This window comes from Astatotilapia calliptera, chromosome 11, assembly GCF_900246225.1.
Source record: "Astatotilapia calliptera chromosome 11, fAstCal1.2, whole genome shotgun sequence".
In the NCBI taxonomy this organism is placed as follows: domain Eukaryota; kingdom Metazoa; phylum Chordata; class Actinopteri; order Cichliformes; family Cichlidae; genus Astatotilapia; species Astatotilapia calliptera.
The window spans coordinates 16,126,860-16,153,308 of NC_039312.1; the positions used below are offsets into that span (position 1 = coordinate 16,126,860).

The 26,449-nt window shown below is 42.3% G+C and overlaps 1 protein-coding gene across 8 annotated transcripts in view; it reads left to right on the forward strand.

Moving 5' to 3' along the window:
* oxr1a (oxidation resistance 1a) overlaps window positions 1–26,449 on the forward strand; it is a 175,809-nt gene that overhangs the window by 144,075 nt on the left and 5,285 nt on the right. For 5 of the 8 annotated variants that reach the window (XM_026184158.1, XM_026184156.1, XM_026184157.1 and 2 more), the window contains 8 exons: window positions 1,378–1,485; window positions 3,087–3,200; window positions 13,996–14,148; window positions 16,109–16,293; window positions 17,645–18,321; window positions 20,531–20,696; window positions 22,743–22,908; window positions 25,860–25,940. In XM_026184158.1, coding sequence (XP_026039943.1) covers window positions 1,378–1,485; window positions 3,087–3,200; window positions 13,996–14,148; window positions 16,109–16,293; window positions 17,645–18,321; window positions 20,531–20,696; window positions 22,743–22,908; window positions 25,860–25,940 — 1,650 coding nt within the window. The remainder of the gene's footprint in view (window positions 1–1,377; window positions 1,486–3,086; window positions 3,201–13,995; window positions 14,149–16,108; window positions 16,294–17,644; window positions 18,322–20,530; window positions 20,697–22,742; window positions 22,909–25,859; window positions 25,941–26,449) is intronic. The other 3 variants (XM_026184160.1, XM_026184161.1, XM_026184162.1) reach the window with 3 other exon arrangements.

Sequence of the window (26,449 nt, forward strand, 5' to 3'; positions counted from 1 at the left end):
AAATAAATGAATGAAAAAAATGAAATGAAGAGGAAGCTAAAATGAAAGTTGTATGCAGAGGAGCTGCTTGTTAAGTTTGCCATCACCTTTAAATTTGGCAGATTTCTTGTAAAGTTTGCGTCAGGCTGACATTAACCACCCCGTCTCTCTCTCGAGTAGCAATTCCTGTGGCATGTAGCAGCACAGCAGTTTCACTACTATACTTATTTTAAAGCTTTAGGTATTAATTGTTTCTCTGATACAGATTTATGAATATATAAATCTATTAATAAATTATGCTATGTATCTTTGAAATTAAGCTAGCAGTTTTGAAGTCTTGTCGACTACTGACACAGTAATGCTGCAGTCACACTAAGGAAGACAGTGGTTAGAGACCGTGGCACTACCAACATTAATGCAACCATGTGCAATAAACTTCAAAAAGGTTGCTTTAAAGATGGGGGCCAGGTCTGCACCCACTCGCAGTCAGGGGTATCTTCAGAGTGATTTTGGTAACCAAACGCCAGTAAGACTGCTGTATTTGTGTGATAATGCAGCGATTAACTTTCTTACTTTGAGCTTAGTTGAGTAGTCTACATATTTTTTCCAGTATAGTGGACTAGGACAAACACAGTCTTGAGCCTGTTTACCATGTTAATAATGCTTTAGCTGTTTTATTTTTAATTCTTGGGAAAAAAAGGCAGCATTTTTTAAACAGTAGGTTACCACTCTTAACCTTGTGGGGACATTTGAATGAGCAGATCTTAGATGATAAGCTGTGATTATAGTGTTTTCAGGAAGGGGTTTAGTGAACATTAGATTAGAAAACCTACCGTTGGCATCGAGTTTTCGAGTATCTATTAAGTTAAGTGATGGAGAAAATGGAAAAAAAAGATACAATAATTGTTTTTATTCATTGTTGTAGTCTTTGTCTGTGCTAACAAATAAAACTGCTTCTTGTTTTTAAATGAAGAAAACTTGCTACACGAGTGGTTCACAGGGTAACACAAGACTGCTGCTGACATTCGTGTCAGTTCACATTTCTGCTCGCAACACTACATCCCATGGGAATCTATTTCTGGTCAACAGCTGACAGCTTTAATCTGCATAACATCCCAAAATCTAACATGCAAAACACAAGCCACATTAAGCCCTTTAAAGAAATCATTTCACAGCTCTTCTCTTCAGATATTCTTTATCCGTCTGTCATCATGTATTGTGCTCCGTGTGTCAGTGTGTACGTATGGGAACGGGTGAATGAGATATGTATAAAAAGCAAGGAGTGCTGTATGAGAGCCCATTTATGCCTTCATGTCTGACGTGTGCAGCTGTAAAGAAATGCCCTGAGCCGGAGCAGCAGTGTGATTTTTCTGTCCTCTCTCTTGTTTTGTGGTCCAGGTGGAATCGCGGGACACGTTGAACAGCATTGCGCTCAAGTTTGACACCACACCCAACGAGCTGGTTCAGCTGAACAAGCTGTTCTCCAGAGCAGTGGTGCCTGGCCAGGTGTGACCCGCCGTGCACGCCTTCACTGATATATTCAGCTGCATCACTTCATCACTGTCCTACAGCAGCCTCACATCCATCCACAGCCACCCACTGACTGTCTGATCTCATAATGACTGTTTTTGACATTTCATAATGCATTCGCAGAGCTGTAAACATTTTCTGAATGTAGCTGGAAAAACTGGAGATTTTAGGGAGCATTACATGCTGCATGTGTTTAGCCCTCTACTTTCTCCCTCCCTGACTCACTAACCACATCCCTATTCTCTGTATCCCTCCTTAATTGCCTGCTAATTACAGCATCACTTGTCCCATTAGGATGTAGTTCATTGCAAAAGACCTATTTTGTTTCTATAAAGGAATAATGATACGTCTCCCAGTGACGCTGTAGTTCCGACAACATGACACAAACTACCCATCTTTAGCCTGCTAAACACGCTGCCAGTTTCCACGTCTTTGATGTTTCCTTCCACAGCAATAGAGCCAAATTTGAAATTGTTTTTTTTTTTTTTAAACGGGGAAAGTGACAAACATCCAAAATGATATTTTGTCTCTGTATTTCCTGGCTTGAAAATCAAATCCGGTCGAATGGAGATGAGCCACATACGCCAATCCCGCTGGCATCCCACCCTTTCTCTGTCTCTGTCTCTCTGCTCTCGGCAAACAATGCAGAGTTGATCTGCGTCCAAACAGTAGGGTGCTGACAGCACTTACTGAACCTTCGTCTCTACGTCTACTGCTGAGACAGACGCTATACCACAGCAAAAGCAGCTCCATGATTTTTACCCTGAAGCTTTGTCTAGATTTCAGCTCAAAATCCCTCCCTTGTTGAGACCAAACATTGGAAGAACCTTATATAGACTTACGACTAAATAAAAACCTTAGTGCAAAATGTTTAACACAAAAAACTAACCGTTTTTATTGCAGTGCATAGTGCAGATGTCACTGCAGAGGTAGCACTTCAGCACTTCATTAGAAGAAAGTCTGCCTGCCGGGATTGATTTTTCCTAAAAAAAAATAGTTTGCATGATGATAGAAATCTGCACCTAAATATGGAGCTAAAGCTAAGACACAATTAGCTTGCCTTAACATGATTGGCTGGCCTTAATCCAAAAGTTGCAAAATTTCCCTGTGAACACCTGCAAACGATACTATGTGTCCAACCTCACCAAGTAACCCCAGGTAGCATCTCATCACTAGTAGCTGCTTATTATTATTATCAGTCTCCTTTCTGTATTCTCTAATACGACATACACAAATTTAAAATAACTGGGCGGAATAGAATAAATACAATCTATCAGCATGGACTTCATTTACAATATGTATCTTTTAAACATGAAACCAAACACACATTACATCTGTCTCTGATTGCGAAACACTGACTTACCTTCATGACTGTCACTTTCCCTCCATGTGTTAATTGTGTTATTATCATGAAACTGTTCACTTGATTTCATGTTATTTGCCATGTCACATTTGTTGAGCTGTGTGAGAGATTCTCTACCTGTTGTCTGTGTGTGTGTGCGTGCATGTGTTTGTCTTTGGTGCGAGGTGCACAAATGTAGTGCTTGTGTAAATACAGACGTGGATTGTGTTTGCAGGTTCTGTACGTTCCTGACCCCGAGTACGTCTCCAGTGTCGGAAGCTCCCCTTCCCTCAGTCCCGTCAGCCCCTTGTCTCCCACCTCCTCAGAAGCTGATTTAGAGAAGGTGACGGTATGTAGACCACACCTATGACGCACAATATCACATGCTAGGAACATTTTCCTGTACGGGTAACTAGTCTTGTCACGTGTCACTCTGATCGCCTCCCAAAGTGAAGAGTTCACTCTTTCTGTGCTGGCAAACACAGTGAAACAGTGTTAGCCTCTGTGCCTCTGCTGCGTATGTGTGGTATTTTATCATTCTAAGCACTGAAGTTGACATGTGTTACATATATTCGCATTAGCCTGTAATGCGAACTGGAAGGAAAGCCTAAAATTCTCTTATATTTGGCTCTTAAACGGTCCTCATTATCTCAAAAAGTATTTGTAGAGGGCTAGTAAGGGAATTATGTTGATGGGGTTTTTACAAAACTATTAACTGCAGGAGTTTTTTTTCCCCATTGTTCTGAAGTTTTTCAAAGGACGCGCTGACATCAAAGTTTGAGCGATGGAGCTTTTGAATTGAAGCCAAATTTTAAATCTAGCACCTGCACTTCCTGTGGTTACCACATATTGGGCTATATTGTAAAGGTCTTTTTTATTCTTACATCACACCAAATTTTATGTCAGAATTTTAATTAAAAGATGACCAGTTTGCTTTTGCAGCTTTTTCATTGTATCTGAGAGTAAGTACACTGGAAGCGCTAGTTTTAGACCATAAGGTTCCACGTGTGCCCAGTGAGGAATATCATCTGTTTATAAATAAAACATAATGGACCTCAGCTGTGCTGCATAATGATACAACAGTAAGCTTGGACATTTCTGCCCCCTTACAATCACAAGGCAAGTATAACAGAGGCAAACAAATTTCTGTGTTTTTTAATTAATATATGAATCTCACAGCTAGTTGGGGTTTTTTGGAGGTGACAGGAGAATGTTTTAGCTAAAGATAACATTAGGAGCACATTCATCTTTAAAATATTAATTCTACCAGCTACTGAAAAGGCTGAATCATTCATCCATCAACTGAGTCATTGATTTCTTCTATCACAGGTGCATAATTAGCCCTCACAACATGTTCCTGAAAGTATGTCAGCTGTAGTTTTATTACTAATGGGGAGTATGAGATGATTTGAGGGTTTTTTTTAGCTGGTATGCGATCCTGCTGGAAGCAATTGTCAGGAGATGGGTACACTGTGGTCATAAAGAGATGGAGAAAGTCTGAGACAATACAGCAACTGCTAAATGATGCTTAGTCGGACCTAAGGGGCCCAGGGTGTGTCAAGAAAATATCCCAACCTCCCTTACCAGCTGGAGGGGTTGTTACAAGGTAGGAAGGCGTGTCTATGCTTTTGTTTTGTTTAAGCAAAGTTCTGGCCCTACCATTCAAATGACTCATCAGACCAGGAAACATTTTTCCAACTGTGTTTTAATCCATCATTTTGTTAGTTCTCTCAGCTCTTTTGTACAGCTTGGTTGTAACAAGTGGGTATTCCTGTTGCCTTCTTATCACCTCGAAGTAGTCTGGCCATTATCTACTTGATCAACAAGACATTTTCACCAAGTGCGCTAGTCTAGATCAGCAGTCTCTGAAATACTCTGGAATACCAACACCCACATCACGTTCAGAGTCATTTGAATCACATTTCTTACTCATTCTGATGCTCAGTTTGAACCTCAGCAGGTCGTCTTGACCATGTCTGCATGCCTAAATGCATTGAGTTGGTGCCATGTGATTGGCTGATTAGTATCAAAGTGTGTGTGTATATTCAGATTTCTTTCAAGAACATCAGAATGGTGCGTGTGTGCTGTACGAATATGGTTCTATTTCTATTCATGTTTGACCTCGTGCAGCTTGTGGTCTTTTTTTTTAAGCATGAGGCAGAAATGTGAAATGGGCCAAGCATTTACGCAGGAAAGTGTATGTATGAAAGAGGCTATTAGAAAAATGGTCTCTGAGCTGGTAATTAGTATCCAAGCTGACAGCACTTTTGGTTTGCTTCTCTACTGTAATTGCATCGCACGGGGATCAAGATACATGACATTAATGTGGCTAACTAAGCTAGTTACTAGAGCAAAAGATATCTCTGCAATACCCCTTTAATTCCAGCAGTAGGGATTATTTCTAACATAAAACCATATCTGCATGCTATCGTCTCTCTTGCTTCTTCCTTCTTGCTTCTCGTCTTCACTAGCTGAGCATAAAGCATGTAGAAAAGCTGGAGGTGGGTTTGCGTCTGATGTGACTTCAGGTCTGGTCCAGTCAGCCGTACACATGCCGGCCTCGCAGCTCTCAAGGCCAGCAGTGTGAGCCATCTCCCTCGGGTACTGTGTCTGCAGCATCTGAATGAGCCAATCGTTAAGCACCACTGAACGCTCAGCGGTCCCTTAAGAAATATTACTGTTTGCCGGTCTCCATGGAAACGTCGGTCTTGTTTTGCCGTTTTTGTAAGAGCGTGGATACTGCAGGTCTCTGTCACCAACGCGTTCACTGGCACTCCACTTGAGTTTTGATGCCCTCCCACCACAAACGCTCTCCCTTTGGTCTGCTCTTTCCTCCTGTTGTCCGTTAATTTCTCCATAGTTGCCAAAAGAACACCACCACCCTCCAACCAACCATTTACCACTTATCTTTGTAGGTCATTGCCAGTGAGAACGGGAGCATATTCTGCGGCTCTCGATGGGGGAAGGATCAGAGACATGGGCTGTGACTGCAGAGAAATTAAGCCTTTAAAAGTGATGGCGTGATATTTAGAGTAACTAATGAACGGAGCAGCTCGCTCTCTCCCAGACAAGTGCTAGGCAGCAATTACTCCAGGCAGAGGAAGTGTGCTTGGAAGGCAGAAGGGAGGAAACGTTACCTCACTCAAAGTGTCAACTCAGTGCGTGTGTTTGTCTGTCTGTGAGCAAAAGTACGTGTTTGTATCTGTCAGCTCTGTATCTGCCTGTCTGGATCCTCCAATGCCTTCCACTTCCTGCGTGTGTGTGTGTACTACTGTGTGTCTGTGGGTGGGTTAGTTGGTAGTTATATAGAAGGATGTGGCATCCAGGTGCCGTTTGGAAGGAAGGACCTTAATAACCCCCCACCCCTCCCTCCGCTTCTAAATCCCCAGCATCTTTTAATTACGAGCCTATTTTGGTGCTCGGCACGCGTGTCTCAATGAGGATATTATCTAAATGAATGGTTGTGGGAGGTTTATAGTAATGGCAGTGCGAGCAGCAAATAGCTGGTATAACCCTGATGAAGATGAGTGCCCTGCAGAGAAACTACTTTCCGATTTTTCTCTTTGAGATCATGATATGAAAAGGAGTCAGATATGGCACGAGATGTTTAAAAAGCCAATTAGATGTTCAAAATAGCCTCAAAATATTAAGGCCCTGTTAAAGTTCTTTGCCTGCAGAGTGTTATGCATTCATATTGAAGTTATGTATATTTTGGGAATGCTGAGTTTACATAAGCCCTCAAAATCACACGCAGCGATAAGCCAGAACATGTAGATGTTGGTGCTTAACGTGATATCAAACTAGCTTCTGCGTGCTAAGTCTCAAACTCTATGAGGCTTTTGAGCTTCACCGGTGCTGTCTGACATCGTGGCTGTGACGTTATCATCTTTAAGGTTGTTAAAATTGCTAGGTGGAACCCCAACACGTTATTAATAATGGATTGGATTTATATAGCGCTTTTCAAGGCACCCAAAGTGCTTTACAATACCACTATTCATTCACTCTCACATTCACACACTGGTGGAGGCAGCTACAGTTGTAGCCACAGCTGCCCTGGGGCAGACTGACAGAAGCGAGGCTGCCATATCGCGCCATCGGCCCCCAACACCAGTAGGCGGTAGGGTAAAGTGTCTTGCCCAAGGACACAACGACCAGGACAGAGAGCCCAGGGATCGAACCGGCGACCTTCCGGTTACAGATGCGATTCCCAACCCAATGATTATTGGGGATTATTGGGGATTATTGATTATTATTAGTTTAAGTTAGCTGGTGGTGTGCTGTGATGGTGCTCGTCTATGTTTTAAATTCCCCCACAGAGGGTGAGATAAAAGTACAGTACTCGGATATCTAGACTGCTTAGTGTTCCTAGTTTTGTCCTGTCTGATACTGAAGCGAATACTCTTCATTTTCCATTATAGGAAAGCAGAGGAGAAAAGAGTGGCTATTTATAGCAGGTGTCACATCAAAAGTCTATAGAGTATCTGCAGCGAAATGTGAATCAGTCATACGCTTTAATGGACTTGTTTAACAACAGCGCCCATGCTTCAGTGAGCGAGCTAAAAGTTTTTACCATGCAGTTAGATTGTTTAGTGTTTCTCTGACGGAGCTAAAGGCCAGATCAGTCAGCACTGAAGAGTCTTCATGCTCTTGGTTTGCCTGCTGGCCTGCTGGTACTGGCAACAGAAAGTAACACATCTTGCAGGCATGGATCGTTGGCTGGCTGTCTGACTGGGTGTGTTCGTGTGCATGCATGTGTATGCAAGCTTGCATGTGTGCACGGTTAGCTGGCTGACTTTCTGACTGGCGGTCTTACTGTCGATGGATTATTTGGCAGCCAACGGTTCATTGGCATAGTTGCTCTCTGGTCATCTGTGTGGGCAGGCGTGCTTTCTTTATCCTTTCCAGACCTTCCTCGTGCTCATACTGACACACGCACACACTTATTCACCCTGGTGGTGGAGCTACTACTGTGACCTTCTCTGTGTCTTCCTCTTTTGGCAACAGTTTTACCTCCCGCCTTCCTTCCTTCCTCTCTTGTACTTTGACGTGATCTAAAATTAGTCTTTCAATCTCTGAAAACCCAGCACCGTCTACACCTGCTGTATTTTAGCACCAATCTTAAGATTAACTTTAAAAAAAGGATCTTATGCTGGTAGATTCATTATATCAGCTCAGCAAGGACTGTAGTACTAGATAGTACAAACAACAGTACACATTGTACTTGAGGATTTCTGGTTTCAGGCAACTATTGTGTGCTCTCTCTTGCAGAACCCACCCATGCCCACACGGTGGAGCTGTGGAATGATTTTCTTTTGCTTGCACCATGTGTCACTGTCAAGGTCATAGCCGTGTGGCACCTGCAGGCTTCCTTCCTCTGCATGTGGATGAGTGTTCATCAATACAGCCTCTGTCTTTGTTGTCTCACAGTGGCCTGTGTTGAGACCATTTCTATGACAGCCACAGCCTCTTGTTGTTGTTTTTTCTATTTGTGGGCAAAAAGAGAAATACTGGTTTGAGACTAAAAGGATATTGATTTGTGAACCCACCACACCTGTCATCTAACACAGCTACATTCATCTCCTGTCCCCAGCATCGCTGTCACCTTCCTGCAGAGGAGATTTACCACCCTCCGTCCACCTCCCTGAAACCCTCAGATGAGCTCTTGGTAGCAACATCAGGCCTTCTTTAGCAACACTTTCTCCTTTTCTTTCCTGTATATTCAGTTCAACACTCCTCCCTGTTTTGCCTTTCCGCTGCCCTCAGATGTTACTCACAGTCTAAGAATCTGGTCACTTCAGGACACCAGCACACCAAATACAGTCAAATAAAGTCTGTTTGTCTTCTTACTAGGCTTCCTCGCTGAGGTTGTCTGAGTTCTCCCTTTTTCTCCCCTTTTCTCCCTTGCTGTCTGTTGCCTTGCCGTACTGTTCTGGTAAAAAGCCGACGGTTAATATGGGCTGCAATAAGGAGGCAGGTGAGGTTAGTATCCCCTCACCTGCTAAAAAATATTGGATGCCTTAGAGGCCAGTGAAAAATATATCCTGGTCATATATTAGAGAATAGAAAGCAGAAAAGCAATATTGACTACAGTTATGTGAGGTAAAAGTGTACTGATCTGTCAGCTGCACTTCTTAGCAAGTTTAATCAGCTTCTACCTCAGTGTTTATTTGAAATGAGTAACCTGAAAATGCAACTTGAACTTGCCTAAAAGAAAAAAGTGATGGATCGTTTTAAAATATATATCCACATATTAAACTGTAACATCTGAACATTTACTAGGAACAGAATAGTAATCTGTTTAAATGAAATGATACCCATATTTAGCCTGAAGTAGTGCTTGAAAGTGCTTGAAACAGCCATATATCTGGAAACAGTTGAAATAGTTAGCTATAAATATGAGGCAAATTGTTTAAAAGCTAAATTTAATTGATAAACTGATGAAATTGTTTGCTAATTTTCTCAGCACAACATTTCATTTATGTTGAGATCTCAATTTTGACTGGACGATTTCAACACCTTAGTACTTTCAGTGTCTCTGTTTCCTGGTGTGCTTGGTATCCTGCTGCATGATCTAATTTTTGCCAATCGTTATTTGTCAGACAGATGGCCCCATATTTGACTCTAAAATTTGGTATACAGAGAAGTTAATGGTCATTTCACTGACTGCAAGGTTCCCAGGTCCTGTGGATGCAAAACGCCCAAGTCTTCACCCCTCCTGGTGTGAGGTGTTTGTACTGATATGCTGTGTTTGGTTTATGCCAAATGTTGTGCTGTGCATTTGGACCAAGCACCAACAAAGCATCAACTTTGTCCTAAAATCTTGTGGATTGTTCAGATCTAACTTTGTAAGTTGTGCTGCCATGTTCTTTTTTTAAAGAAAAGAAACGTTCTCGCAACCCTTCGTTACTTATTCAGTCATTTTCTAATTGTACTGTCATGAGTTTTAACATTTAACGCTAACTGAGGCTTGTAGAGTCTCACGTGTAGCTCTCATGTAGCTCCCTGCACGGTCTGACAATGAGGTGAATTTCACTGGGAACACTCCTGCAAAGATTGGCAGCTGTCTTGAATTTTTTTCCACTTGTGAAAATCTTTTTTTCTGTAAAATGATGAACTTTAAATTTCCTTGGAAATGGGCATTGCTCTCTTGCTCTCTTTCCTCCTTGGTATTGTGTTAACACATACCTAAATGCTCCTGACCAGCAAACTGCTAAAACATCTGCTTTTATAGAGGTGCATGCACTTCCTGATGATCAGTTAAGTAGATTTAATAAGCAGCCCCCAGGTGGTATCCTCTTATTTCCTGTGTGTGTATTTATTTTTTAATACACTGTTTTTCCCCAATAACTGCAAATAATATTATATGACTAGTTATCGGGTTGAATTTCACTGTAAATACAGTATCTGTGGTGGTTACAATTATGTCATGAACGAGTGCATTTTACAAATTAAGAGGTGCTATCACAAGTTTTGTTTATAAGGAAGCAGACAGCTGGAGGTGGGGTGTTGGAGCGAGAAGGCGGAACATGCAGCCAGTAGCAGCATGCTGCAGGAAGGAATGAGCAGTGCAGGTAGTCGTGGAGGAACCACAGGGAAGAAAGGAGAAGTTGGCAGTTTGGTTAGATGTGATCAAACATGATTGGATGCTTGGATCACATGATCGTTTCCCGATGTTTAATCACTGTACAGACTTGTAGGAAAGGAGAGAAAAAAAGTCCTGCTTACTTTTAAGGACACATCCTCACACCAGCAACAGCAAGCAACTATTTACTGTTTTATTGCATTTATGATATTTATATGTATTTGCTTGCTTGTTGTTCACCTCAAATGAGTAAACATTTCTCAAATTAGCACAAAAGCTTAATTATCTGTCCTCATATTGCCTGGTGAGCAACTGGTCTCAGCTGTTGGACAGCGAGCATGCCTTCTCATTCCTCAGTCTCATGTGGACTGTGTGGGATGTGCGATGGGTGTTAATTTTGTTACCGACACATAACACCCCTTTTTGAGACATGCCAGAGTTAATGACGGGCTATGCGAGACTGTTTGTTTTAAGCATTTCTGTGCAGGAGGACATGTTTTGACATCTGCATCTGCTCATTTTAGCCCAGGTGTGCACCACATGTACGCTCAGGTGTGTTCTAGTTGGTCTATTTTAGTGGAAATGCCTCCTACTCTTTTCATATTTAACCTTGAAACAGGAAGGCCAGATTGAATGAGTCACTAGGAAGTGACTTGCCTGGAAAGTGGAGCGATGAAGTGCAGTTGTGTAGGTGTAGGTGTGTTGAGTTGAAGTGGATGACAAGCTGGTTAAATTCCCACACGTTTCCTTCATTTCAACAGCTGCGCTTCAGATCTTAAATTCCACAACAGAAGCTCCCGCAGATCGGAGAATCCGATTTATTTGCTGTTTTGATGTCGTTTTTTCATTTTCAGCTCCGACCTCTACTGTTTATGTCTCTTTTAAAATTTTTCAGTCCCTCTCATCCTCTCCTCTTTCAGAGATGCTTGTTTTGGCTGTAACAGATTGGCCGGCCCCCTCAGCCGTCCCCTGGCTGCCAGTGTCTGGGCTGCTTGTGTTGGTGTGGGTCAGTAGCTGCAGGCTGTTTGTCGACTGCACTGGGAGACGGAGAGGTGTGGGGGTGGATGTCAGGAGGACAGCAGACAGTTGTTCCAGGCCCGGGTTCTCTCTTCTTCTAAGCTCTTCACTTCGCTGCTACTGTAGCTCTTCATCGCTCTTCACTTCGCCACCGGCTCTAAACGCCCTCCCCTCGTGGTCAAAATCCGCCCTTGATGATAACGCCCACACACTCCTCTTACGTCCAGCTCTTCTTTTTTTGTTCGTCCTCACTCCAATCGCGCCCCTCATTGCCTTCAGCATTCTTTACCTCCTCGCCTTTTTATTTCTCCACAGCAGCTACTGTGTCCACTGCTTCTGCTGCTGTTTTCTGCCCAGCTCAGACAGTCCTTCCTGCAGACAATGATATGGGGTTAATCAGACTAACAGTTGTCCCTGTGGACTCACGCCGGTTACTCTCTCCCCATGGCTCGGTCATTGCATGGCAACAGGCAGCTGGTAGACTCACCAATCCCACCTCACCTCGTGTTTCCGGCCGAACACACACGCCATCTGTGGTGGTTTGCATTAACCATGGTGTAAATAAAGAACACTAATAAAATTGCCTTAGAATGTATATGTCGTTGTACTACATAAAGGACCAATGTAGCTGAGACATAACTGAAATTCCTTCTTGGTTGCGTGCCATCTGGCAGGCTCCAGAATAATGTGCGGTTATGAGGAAAATATATTTATTTAATTACGTCCGCACGTCTGCAAATGCTTCATTAATGTATTGCTCCGCGTGTCTGCTGGTTAGCATTAAAGCCCTGTCTTTACCTTTATACATTTTATCCCTTTTTATTACAGTTGGGGCTGGATGCAGGAGGCGGGTATATGTTGAAATACATGCTTGGTGTCTTGTTTTTCTGAGACTTGGTAACTTCAGTTTACTTTCCACTCCACAGACAACCACTTTCTACTTCTCGTAGACTCTTTTACACATGAACTGCCTCGGCTTAATTGCACGAGTAAAGAAGCTGCTGTGGAGAAGGTGATGGGTATTGGAGTCATTTATGGATTACTAAACAAGACTACTGTGCACAGCCTGCACACAGCCCTGGACTAAACTTCTGTATTGGCTGACATTTAGCTTTTTACATTTTACTTTAATGAAATGAATGAATGAATCAAAGGATGCTGAGATACATAGAATCACTCTGAATGGATACAAAACTACTTATGAGAGATAAAGATGTGCAAAAGTACTACACACAGGAATGAGAAAGATGACAGAGCGCTCAAAGATCACTGCAAACAGGCACAAAGAGACAGCCTAGAAATGCTAAATTGTCAAGAAGCTCAAAACACAGCTGCTCCTTTCTAGTAAAGGTGAAAGGCCTACTGTCTGATAATCACTTCATGACTGTACAATATTAAGAGCTGAATGCTGATTTTATTTCATGTGAAGGGTATTTTTAAGTTTTTGCCATCTATTTATAAATAAAATAAGAGCCTCTCTTTGCTCTCTTTAAAACTGCGCCCCACTGTACAAAAGTAACCATCACTCTTAACTCAAGGGCATGTTAGTCTTTAATAAAAATTACACTAACTAAACATCAGGTTGTGTGTAATTAAAGCTCTAGTCTCGTATTGATGTTTTTTAAATAATTACCCCGTGTGATGTGAAGGCACACAGGAGGTGCTTTCATTTGACTCATCGCTGGGTTTCTTTTAACCTGATTGTCCCGCTGTGCAGAAAATATCCGTTTATATATAGATAATACATTTAGGGACTCAAACACATTAGTTTGATGAAACGAAGCACAGATTAGTTACACCATGTATTTCCAAGTGAAGCGAGCTATGCTTGTTCTTCATTTATGGTCTCCTTGGTTGAAACCTATTTAGAGATTTGGACAACATGATTACAGTCCTGATGAAAGAGACCGTATTCATGTATACCAGTCCAAGCTTTATATAAAAGATTGGCGAAGCCACCATGATGTCAACTACAAATATCTGGATTTTTAAGCCTCAGCGTTGTCATTTTGGCCATCACCAGGTTTTGGTTTTGGTTTTTTTTAGGCTGGAATCAAAAGTGACCGTATATGGACAAGAGAGTGGAGTGTTAATTTATCGACTAACTTGTGCCACACAGGGGCATGCATGTCTGCTATGTAGTGCTTAGTAACTCATAAAAACCACCAATTTCATAGTCTGTACCACACAGCAGATCATTTCACTAATAGTCTTCAAAAGGCAGCAAAGAGTCAAGAGGTCCAGTTAAGCAGATTAGCTGAGGTGAAGGCTAGCAGACAGCAGTCAGCTACAGCACCTTGTATTGGCACATCTACCAACTGAAGAGGCCACACCCCTATTTTTAAGTCTTAGCACATTTTAAACAGATACAACTCTGCTTATAAAGTGGAAAACAATCAATAGAGGACAACACCTTTTTTTGCTAATCTGGTCCCAGGTCTTTGCGCTAAGCCCGAAGAGTTCTGCTTTAAGGTCACATTATAATCAGAGAAGCAGTCTAACACATGATATTTCCCCTCTGTGCCACCACCCATCTTTCCTTTAGGACTCTGATGGCCCTCCCAAACCAGAAGCCATTCACCCTCCAGTGTTTTCAGCCCTGCGCCAGTCCAGAGTGGTGTCATCCACGTCTGAGGAGGAAGAAGCCCTCACAGAGAAGTTCCTCAAGATCAACTGCAAGTACATCACTGATGGCAAGGTGAGCTATGAATATAAAGAGCAGTGCATCCATTTAAAAGTGTTCACAACTTCACAATTGCTGACAGCAAAAGTATAAGTAGGAAGCGAGAGGTCTGAAGTGGGTGTGCTGGCGAGAAGTTAAATTTGCAAGCTGCCAGATGCAGGAGGTCAGTACTTCAGAAAGAAAATAGCAGAAGATGTCAAAAGTATCAGACGAGTTTAAAGAAAATGATGTTCAGTGAAGTTGTTGTTAATCACCACCATTGTATAGTTACTCAGTGCAAGGGTCAAGTGCTTTTTTTAAGAGTTCAAGCCAACAATTGAGAATTATACAAGAACTAAGCAAAGAAAATATCAAATCCTTCCCTTGAACATACCAGAATCAAATAAATGTGCAATTCTGTCTGTGAGTCATTGTGTCCATTTTAATATTCTTTTGCTCTTCTAGTTGCTTTTGCTGTGCCCTTCTTAACAACCTCAGCAACATCAGAGTCATTACACCAAAATGTGTTTGCATTTACTTACATTTTCCCTGGTTGTTTCCATTATGATTATTATTATTATTGTTATTATTTCCAACATAAAAAAACAGATGAATTGTAATAAAAGCACATAAAAAAGTATAGAAAATACTGATGATGTGGGCACATGTGTGGGCAGATATGAATAACCCTGTGGAGCAGCACATTAGGCCAAGTGTCTCTCCTGCTCACTGTAGTTTAATTCAGCTGATAATGGCTAATGTTGCTCAGAAGGTCTATAAGCAGGGAGTTTGCGGCTCCTTGAAGGGCTGTAAACTGTGTTCTCTAAATTCAAGCTCTTAAAAGGTCTCCAGTACGGTTAAATAGTGTGTTTATGTCTTCTTTGTCTTCTGGGGCCGGGATTACGAAGCAAGTTCCACATACCCAGAATATCTTTTCATTATCTGTGCTCACTTACCCCTAACATCAGCAATCAGGCTAAGCAGCCACATGCAAGGTTGTTATCAAGAGAGAAAACTGCAACATTAGAAAAATATAAAGAGGTTAAACACACGACACAGGCTAAATGCTTAAGAGACATTTGAGTGGAAAAGTGCAAGCCACTATTTAAGGCTATTTAAAGCTAGGAAGAAAAGCTGACAACACTGAAGATCTGACTATGATTACAACTGACTATTCTGTCAATTATTGTGTTTTATACTGTGTAAGACAGCCTTTCGGTATTCACCTGCATCTCTGGTGGTTTTAAAATGTGTAAAAAAAAAAAGTGCATTCAACATGATCAAGGTTTAGCTGTTCTCTTTTAGGTTTATATCACTGTATGAAGGCTTATAGGGCAAAAACGCTTTAACATTGCATCAGGGAAAAGCATAAAACTTGTTGACAGTCTCTAGAAACTATAGAGGGGTCTTCCAGGTCAGGTGATGATTGGTCAGCAGGTGGTACCTTTGTAAAACGTGATTGGGTATGCAGGTATGCAGCACCGTGGCACATCTAGAAGTAACGTTACTAAAGCCCAAATCCTGCCTCACATTCCAGGCCCCTGCTCTAAATGTGATGGAGGCAAATTTAATTAGTGTTTGCAGTTCTTCTGACTAAATTGAGCTGTGATATTAGTGTGAATAAAAACAACTGAACAGCAGGGAAGAAAAATTTCACCTTTAAGAACACCCACACCCCCTGGTCAGTAGTATGAAATACACACAGCCTGTCACACACACACAGATCCATTGTATCGAACTGCAGCTGATTCACTCCCAGGTACCAAATGAAAGCACTGAAGTGGTCAGCGCTGGCAGTCAATAATTCTACTTGATTTAGGACATTTGTGGTCTAAAATGGATTCGGCCTCTGGTTGTTTGTATTGCAGAGTGCTTTTTGATTATCTTTCATGCTGGATAACATGCTAAGTGCTTCCTTTGATGTATAAAAAAAAGGGTGTGATGGATCTCCTCACCCACCCCTCTTTTTTCCCTTTATTTTCTGTGTTGCTTTCAGGGCGCAGTTAGTGGGGTGTTGCTGGTGACGCCCAACAACATTATGTTCGACCCTCACCGCATGGACCCCCTGGTACAGGCCCACGGGTGCGAGGAGTACGGCATCATGTGTCCCCTGGAGGAGGTGCAGTCTGCTGCCATCTGCAAGGAGATCACTGACCCCAAGATCAGAGAGACCGTCCCTGAGTAAGAGAAAACACAGACGTACAGTATGCGCAGGCTGTGCTGTACTAGAAGCTGACTTGTGGACTACAGATGTCATTATTTAAAGCATATGCAGCCATAAATGCCTCTAACTCTGATTTCCTCCTACATAAATCCCTGTTCATTTACTCTGAGTTAATATCTTCCACGCGTCCGTCTCTTACTTTCACCCTGACAGAAATGCAGCAGCCTCGCTGTAATCAATGTTTTTTCCTCTGCTGCACCCATAGTCAGATTGCATCAGCAGCCAACCGACAGTTTAATTCCTTTCCCCTACACGCCAAAATAAAAAGGAAACGGCAATTACAGCGGGGTTAATGAAGTGTGCCTTTGCCCTCCTACATTGTGATTGCTCACCTCTCAGTGCAGGGAGGAAGCAGCCACTTCAAACGATTCACTTGTGTTTCCTCCCACAGATTAATCTGTTTTGGGTTTTTTTCTTTACTTTGGTTGTTTAGTGTTGCTGAAGTTAAGTGATAAATATTTTGCAGCGTTATGAGCCCTGATGAGCTATTCTCCCACCCTGAACACCACGCTTCCTCTGGTGGTAGCAGGGTCCGGGCAAAGCTGTATTTAGTTGGTTGATTGTTGCCCGTGGAGCAGTTATAATGCTGGCAAATGGCTGGTTTTTCTGCCAGACCCAGCTGTTTCTCAGCTGTGGCCTGTCGCCTCTGTCTCCTCTCCCTCTGCCCCTCTCTACTACACAGCTGAGCAACAAGTGCCTGCAGGATGGGTTTCTGCACACTGTGCTGGTTACGCTGCACACAAGTGTTTCTTGTTTGCGCTTGACCTCTCCAAAAAGGAGACACAGAACTTTTTTTTTATTTGTACCAATTTATTTATTCAGGATATGGCTAATGATTAACCAAGGGTCTCTTTGGGAATTTTCATGACACAAATATGGTGAACAAAATCAGTTTAATGATGGGAGATCGCATCATAATTTACTATCCAGTTGAGTTCAATCTCATTCATTAGTACATTACAACCTATAACAACAAGAGCAGTTATAGGAAACCTGTTGCTGAATTTACTAATATGGTGTGTGAATATTAGATTTCAGTGAGATTTTATTTGGGAAACACATCAAATTGTAGATTCACTTTAAGTAATCGTTGATCAAGAAGTGGCTAAAGGACACAAACTTTAGAAACACTGACCAAAAAGACGCAGCAGAAGTTGACATTCCTTAGCCTGGGTCTCCAAAACACTTGAAATCCCACCCGTATTTCAAACGTAATGGCCCCAGTCTGTCAAACAGGATTTGTGTAAAGATTTGATCCCTCTGTGGATTGCATGCTGAACTTTGTGATGTTCTGCTTAATGTTTCTAGTGACCTGGAGCCCCTGCCTGCAGAGAGACATCCGTCACAGCAGAAGGAACCAGACCAGCGCCTGAAGGAGCCCGGGACCAATGACAGCGGCAGCACAGCCCCACGCAGCACAGAGGGCTCGTTCTCCGAAGACGTCTTCACCGAGACAGAGCTGTCCCCCATTCGGGAGGAGGAGCAGGCATCCAGTGAGGATCTGCGCTTAGACAAATCGTCTGGCGCTTCCACAGAGTCTGTGCAAACCATCACCCAGGTGGAGGCTGCCAGCTCCCAGACCGCAGGCAGTGCCCGTGGCTCGGCCAGCCAGCCGGAAGAACCTACTGTGTCGAAAGCAGAGAACAATCCATCAGAAACTGCCACAGAGAACGATAACCAGTCCCCAATGGGATCCAAGCAACACAGCGTAGAGAAGCCACCAAGCACACCCACTACCACCAATAACACCACCACCAGCAGCACCACTAGCCAGGCCCAGGGTCCCAGCAGCAGCAACTCTCGCCCAGGGTCCCAAAGCTCAGCCACCACTGGTGCCACAGAAACCACCTCTGTCTCAGCCAGTCCACAGGTGGATGCCAACCAGGGTGCAGATGCCTCCCAAACAGACACTATGCAACAAGGCAAGGAAGAGAAGGAGGATGCAGAACAGACGCAAAGGGACGGTGTGCAGAACTCTGCAGAGGGTAAACACACATGCTGACTTACAGTCAGGAAACGAATCATTTCTACATGAGGCTGCAGCTGCAAGACATTTCAGACCATGAATCTGGCCTCATGTTGTCTTTTAGCTGCACCTCTGCATCCACGTTTTTTTAACACTATCAAAGTGAGTTTGTCTGCTCAATACCTGCCTCTGAATCGCTTCTCTCGTGTTAGTTCCTGATAACCTTTCCGTTTCTGCTCTGCCTCACTGCTAGTAATTGGAATATAAAGACGAAGGGAAATGGCATCGTCTCTGCTGGTATCAGCTTGGTGGAGCTTTCCAGGCTTTATGGGGCTTTATTCAGCTCTTTGATCTCTGGCTTTGGTGGTCCGGGCCACTCCTCCTTGGCGATAAGCTAAAGCCTATCAAACGGCACAATGCCACAAACACACCTGCCCCCTCAAAGGGGAAACACAGTGACGATTAAACCCCAACATCAAAACACCTTCTGAGATGGCATTCACAGAGGCGTTATTCATTTTCACCTCCTTCTCTAGTTTTTCTTTCACATTCATTTAGACAAACTCCACAAGGAGGAATCAATATGATTGTGTTCAGTGGCATGATAAAAGCATAATACAATAGGTTACTAATGTTCTGACAATGTCAAACATCAAAAATACCTTTTGGTAACTTATAAAAAGCATCTGTCAAAAAGAAAAAAAAAAAGCTTTAATGATACTTGCAATTTTATACATTTTCTTAAGTTTAGGTTTTCATATTTTGTAAGTAGCTAGTGCCATAACTGAGCTAAAATTCCAGGGCCATTGTTCCCTACATTCAAGTCTCCCCACACCAAACAAAATATCTCTTTCTGTGGCCACAAATGCCAGAGAAATAATAAAGTGCAACACAAAACAGCCTTGAAGAAGTGAAATACGTAACATTCCTACCCACTTAGTTTTTCCAATGCTGCATGACCTTCCAGGCAGCCGCTGCTTTCCATTTGTTTCATTATGGTATCCTCGCCTTCAAAAGCAAACAAAATGTTGCTTTTATTTAACGTTATTGTCTAGAGTGCGGGCAGCTCAACAGGAGCCACTGTAATGCAACAACTCACGACTACACATCATTGTTTTTAAAGCGTCTGCGCTGGCTTATGCTTTCGCTTTCGAGTTCAATTTTGAGACAGCTTGCAAATGTAGTGCTCGACTTTCTGTAACTTTTTATAAAGGAAGCTGAGGGTTCACTGTGATGGATTACCTTGCTGCAGCAATATGTCAGTCGGGAAATACATTAAGCGCTCAAGAGATCCTCGGAAAAAATCATCTGTGATTTGGAAAATGGATTGTAAAATGTAGACAATTATCAGTTGAAAAACTGCAGCAGCAGCCTCGTTATCCGACAGTGGCCTCGAGTCTGTCTCTATCACTGACTCACATGTGTCCACATAACCCACTCTGGCTGAACACGTACTTGTGATTCCGAGCAGATTTCTCTCCCCGAGAGGAAGGCGGACGAGACAGTGGGAGAAAGATTTACCATTTTCTCCCTGGCAATTATTGTCGCACACAGAGCTGAGCTGCAGAAGCAGTTCTAATTCCCGGGCATCTCAGCAGGGCTGCCCTTTTATTCTGTGTGCATTAGCACAGCCCACACAAGTGACAGCAGCGGCTACCAAAACAAGCAGATTCAAATCAAATTAATGCATTTGAAAAATGTATCTTTATTTTCTGTCATCATTTCCCAGTTACATACTGTCCGATCGGGAGCACGTACCATATGACTGCCGTGGTGATATTACACTGGCCCTTTTCATTGGGCTAGCAGGGCTGTGGCCTCATAATAGGCCAATGATAATGCACCATGAGCAGAAGCCCAGTGTCACTATCAATTATAGTGTGCCACTCTATTTATTTCTGTCATCTGCTATGTTTCTGCCACAAAATCACTAATGCCAGCTGAAGTAACCAGTAAATAAAAGACAGAAAACTAGGTCACATAAATAAGGCCATTAATAAAAAGAGTGTGCGACTTTGTTAGGCAGCTGTATTTTGTTGTAAGATGTCATTGGATACAGAATATTTAACTAAGCCTAACTGACCTGACTCTAACTCTTGCTAACACATTTCTTTTCAGCTTGATCCATTTAAAACTCAAGTAAAGAATGAGAGCTAGGGTAGAATAAACAGTCATTTAGCCACGCTAAGATATGTATGCTATGACCATGTGATCAATCCCTTGTCCAGGTACAGGGTCGGCTGAGAGGCGGAAGCATCGTTCTCACAAGTTCTTGTGTCTGCGAGTGGGGAAGCCTATGAAGAAGACATTTGTTTCCAACGCCAGCGCTTCCATGCAGCAGTACGCCCAGCTGGGAAAGAAGCATGAGTACTGGTTCGCTGTGCCGCAGGAAAGGTCAGTATCTCTGCTACACCTCCTGCTACTGCTTAGCACAGTGTGTTTCAGTGCAAGTTTATGAGGTTTATAGTAGTCAAAATAACAGGTTTTAAAACCGTACAGCTAATACTGAAGTATCTGAGATAGAAACAATGTAAAGTGAGCCTTTATGATCCTTTTATATCCCTAACAAACAACAATAGCTCAGCCACCTAACCTCCACTGCCTTTAATATTTGAAACCAATCAAACATGCTTTCAGTGTCAGATCCAACTCCCACTGTGGCTTGTGCCCGTTTCCCTTTGCCGCCTGTGCTAGACAGCAAGATGATTTATTATTTATTCACTCTGCAGGGAAACGCAGGGGCACACACGCGACTGATTGTCTTATTTCTTTCCAAAAGCCCATGATTTGTGTTCTCAGAATACCCATGAATGTGTTCATGAACTTTTCCTGACCCGAAATCTGTAATGTTTCACGTCAGCTGAAAATAGCCTCGGCTTGTTGATGAGTTTTTCCAAGATCAGTGTGGATGTACAGTTCCTGCCAAGTCAGCAGTAGTCGTAATTACATTAGAGCGGTTCACACTGAAAGGCGACATATCACAAGAAACTGTGTGCTTCCAGTCCAATTCCTTGTAATTGGTTTATTTGGCGTGTTAATCCCAATTGAACTAATAGTTTCATTTAATAAGTCAATTTTCTTTAAAATGTAAAAAAAAGGGTCATTTTTTTGACAGACTGGACTGCAGAGTCGCTGGTTTGTGGATACTTTAGGACTCCTTTTAAAAGTAAGGAGACAAAAATGCTGCACAGAGCTACTTCTGCTCTTAGTATTTTTCTATAGTTTTACTGCAGCATCGTGGCACTCATCCAGGCTGCTAATCACATTTGAGTCAGATAAACAGGCCTGTCTCTTTTATTTAGTCATGGTACCATAATCATGGCCTCATCATGCAATGTGTTGAGTGTCTTGAGTGCAGAAACTTCCCTGCCATCATTGTTCGTTCTGAACTTGTAAAATCTTGCCCGTTAAAGCCCTGTTTTGTTTTGTTTTTTTAATGCTTAGCTACACTATTCCCCACCTGATAGCAACAAGTTTGCTGTGATGCTCGTTACTTTCATGATTAATCGCCCAGGGATATGGCAGATTCAAAGCTAGTATTAAAATACATGCCACTTACTAATTTTTGAAACCAGGCTAAGGTGTTGCTGTGTTCTTCATTAACAACAATAGCTGCCAACTGTGCTTTTCATTATACGCTGCTAGTCTCTTTGTAGTTTGACCCAGATGTGCTGCGACCTGGATGATGTGTCTTTAAGTGTTTTTGCATAGCTGTTGGTAGAAAAGGAGGGTACTGAATGAACCATACACAACTATAGCACTGAATAGAGCCCAACAGCGTGTCTCTGTCACAGCTCTTTCTCTATACCAACCCGAGCAGTGCACAACAAAGGCTGTGTCCTGTTTTTGTTTGCAACTTCTTCATGTGTTATTTGATATTTTCAGTTGTTTGCATGGTTGACATCGAGCGATTTCCTCTTCTGTCTCCAACATGAGAGGGGAGGGGGCACAATGGTTGCCACATTGTTGAGAGACTGACCACTGATGTCTCTACTTAAAGCTGCTCTGTCTATGTAGAGTGGACGAGTGTCACTGCATGTAAAGTGAAAGATGAAAAACTTTGCAACTTCTGCAGGTTCTCTTATCTTTTTGATTTGTTTTGCTTTCCTTTATTTTGGCACGTGTAACTTTAGTCTTTTGGTTCAATCATATGGCTTACATTGATCTCTTAAAAAAGCACCCCACCCACTCCGATAAATCTGCTCCATACTACCTGCCCTACATGGTAGAATGGCAAAGACACCAACTAACCGGATTCTTAGCAGCTAAGAATCCAGTCGTCTTCTCCAAGAGATGGTGGCCACTTAAAAAAAAAAAAAGGACGTCAGATAAGTTCTAGTGTAGCACGGTTCCCATAATATGAAAGTAAGTAGCTGTTAGCAAACACATTTGCCATATAGGATAATAATATGTGAATGTTGTGTTGACTGTCTCTTGCAGGTCAGACCACCTGTATGTATTCTTCATGCAGTGGAGCCCAGACATGTACGGTGAGGGGGTCGGAGGGATGGGACAGGAGCCTGGCTTTAGGGTTGTCAAGAAGAATGAGGTGAAGGAAACAAATGAGCATGAGCCCATCACCGATCTCAACGTCAAGGAGTGGGAGGTAAGGTCAACACAGCTAAAACAGTTTCTTCACTTTACTAAAAGTGCACATGTTGTGTTGTCATGAGCCAAGCGGACATGGATTAAGTGAGTTCTCCACTGTGCTTTAATCCATATCCTGTGAAGCAAACGATCGTATGTGTTAAAATTGCTCTTTATTGTTATATATGTTAAATTAAATGTTAAATAACATTAATTTGCTTTCATTATGCAATGCATAGTGTAAACGTAATGTGTGCTACCATTTGAGATGTGTACTTGTTGAGCCTCAGTTTTGTATTCTGCTTCTATATTTTGCACCTCTGGGTACCACTGCACATTTCTTGGTTTAACTGTAAATTTTTTTGTGTCTGTTTTCTATCACGTGTAAATTCTTCAAGACGTGTGAACACTTGCTTTGCTTGGAATTGTGCTTCTCTGAACTTCCAACCAAAGTGTTTTGCATGTTTGTGTAATTGTTGATTCTTCTCAGTCGCTGTATTGTAGCTTCACCACATGTTGTGTGACTGTCACTCCTGTTTGTCAGCCTTTCACAATGTCTTTTGCTGAATGGCAAAAACACCATTATGAGTTGCTCGTGCTGTTTGAGTTGTTAAAAGTCCCCCCCAATCAAAAAAAAAAGTGGCACAGATGTTAGTCCTTCCTTCTTTGCAAAACTTGCTATTCATAGTGTCTTTAGTCTAGATTTACAGAAGTGATAGTAGAAAGTGCAGAGGAGAGGGCTGTTAGCCTCTGCAGAGTGAATGAGATTTGGTCAAATGAGACTTCAGACAGCCCTGTGGATAATGAAAGGATGAATTCATTGTGTGAAGAATTTGATACATGGGGGTACATTTAACTTTGAATGTAAATAAATGATGTAGGAAACAAAGTGGACTGATTTGTTTCTCCCTGGGCTTCTGGCAAACAGAGGCTACACGATCCATTACAGAATCAGTAAATAGGAACCTGAGCAATGTCTTTTTCACAGCGCGATGTTATGGATATTCAACTAGTAGTTTTGTGTTTGTTTTTAATGCAAGACTGACAAAACAGACTTTTAAAGCAGCTTTACATTTAATTGTATTTGTTTTAGTTAAATATATTTTTTTTAACTTTATAATATATGTAATACACTTTAATGTTTTCTTTTTGTTATCACTCAGAAATCTTTAAAATATACAAGTGTATACCTCCTGAAATATTGCTGTACTGTATCTTTAAATTTTGTCAGTTAGGGGATGGCATCATCGTTTTTTATCCAATAGGAAACCGGGTCTCCTCCCAACCCGTGTTGTTATTGGATGTTAGCAGTGTCACACAACTCACACGGAGTAGAGACCCCTTTGGGGGGAAAAGTGTTTCTATTTTAGTCAAGCGGGCTGTCAGGCTCAATACCAACTCGGGGCTACACTGGGAAAACTTAAGGGATCACTAATATGACTTTCCAGCTTTAACCTCGCCCAGTTCGACAGGAAATGTTTTCTAGGAGGGTGAAGGAGCAAGAGAAACAGCTGACCCCTAAGTACACCTGTGTATGTCGCTTACTTCATGTTTTCTGTCTACACCATTGTATATCCCTGCTTTCTGTTATTGTTGTTATTATTATTAGCATGCCGCTAAGTCGCTAGCAAGGCTAACTAGCCTGCTAGCCCTTTAGCTTGACCCGGTGCAGTTTAGTGACTGGTGTTTAACAAAGTGGCTACTATGTGACCACTGTTTGGCAGTCAGGACAGAGCTCATATCCGTTGTCTGTCTCTTTTGGCCAGCGAGGATGTGCGCTGCTCTGTACGGGGTGCGAAAGTTTCCAGACCCAGGTGACATATGGAGGATCCAGCTCTGTAGTCATACCCCTGTTTATTTAAAGTTACGCTATTTGACTTTTTCCCTCAGTTTCATAAACCGTACTTCTGCCTTTCATTTAGCCACTTGTTTTATCACACTGGTAAAATTCAATCACTGACCTGTCTTTTTTTTTTTTTTTTTAAATTATTGTTTCCTCTGACATTGATCGCTCCAGGTCATCATTTCAGTCACGTCTGAGTCTGCCGCAGCCCCTCCAAGCTAACGTGCTACTAGCTTGCCCGTTTTCAGGTTCAGTCTTACCAAAGTGCCCTTAGCTGCAGGTGAAGGTTAGCAGAGATGCATTTTTTATGAGGGCTGTCTTTTACCACTCCTGCTGCATTATTGAGACTTGTATAAAGGTAGCCTCTTACTAAAAAGTTATTTACACTTGTAGCAACGAGGTGACTAGAAGATTATCTAAGCTGTGTGAAAAATTAATGAAAAGAGGCTCTCACGGTGTTCATGATTGTAAGAGAGATCTCTGAGAGTGTTTAGATGACTGTTTGTTTGTGATCTCACACACGAGTCTCTTCCCTCTGCTGAGACATAGTGGATTATTGGAGGCTGCAGCTGTCTGTTGGGTGGAACTTTGTTGGAATGAAGCCATGCTTAGTAGGTCACTGTGTTGTGTTGGTCTGTCTGAGTTGTAGTTTGGTGGATTGTGATTTCCAGCAAACCGTGTTGCAGCAGTCAGACCACAGCTGTTTCTGTTGTTATCACTGTATGTTCACACATCCAAAATCTAGTGTAACTTCTAAGGAGCCCTCTCACTCCTGCTCTGTCTCAGTCTCTCTCTTGCTTGTGCTTTCCTTTCCAGTGTAGCGATGTTTGGTTCAAGTTAATACTTAATATAACCAAATCAATCTAGTAGGAAAGTTTTATTGATTACGTTACACAAACATGCAAAACGACTGAGTGCTCTGAAAGACTCCAACCCCTTCTCTTTTACCCAAAGTAAACATTTTGTTAAGTTTGTTTATTCAAAGCTCAAACACAAACCTTCTTGGAACAGAGGAGTGTACATTGAGCGCACACTGACTTCCAAAACTCAACTTTTTTTCTCCCCATGGTCAGCATTAGAAGTGGCAGAGTTTTATGTTCCACCTGTTCCTGTTTTTGTACTACCAGGTAGTGTCTTTGACGGAGTACCACCGTCGGATCGATGCGCTAAACAGCGAAGATCTGCGCTCGCTCTGCAAACGACTCCAGGTGCCCTGACCAAACCCCGTCTGCCCCCTCTTTCTTCACTCTGCCCAAATCTGCTGCACCAACACGGTCTATTTTAGACTCCCCACTGAAGCTTTACTTGCTGCTGCTGCTGCTGCTGCTGCTGCTATTCCTGTTCCTGATGCCCCTGTTGCTTTAAGTAAACATAAATGTAGTACTTTCAGCTCACATATTCTCTTCAAAGCTTGTTAGACGCCAAACATTGGCAATAACTTGTTGAGCAGTCGACTGAAAATAGTTTTTATCATTCCATTACAGACAGGTTGTTCGTAGCGATGAGGTTTTCACGTCACAGCAGCCTTATCTTCATGCGTCAGGCTTCTTTTTAGACTCGGTGAACATTTTTAGTCTTCATTCCACTAGATCAGTCTGGTAGATCAGTGTCGCTAGCTCTATATGGATATGTAGATTGTATACAGGAAACACACAGATGGGGTTTTATTGTAGAACTTTTTTCGAAAATACAAATTGCCTGTACTACTCAAATGAGC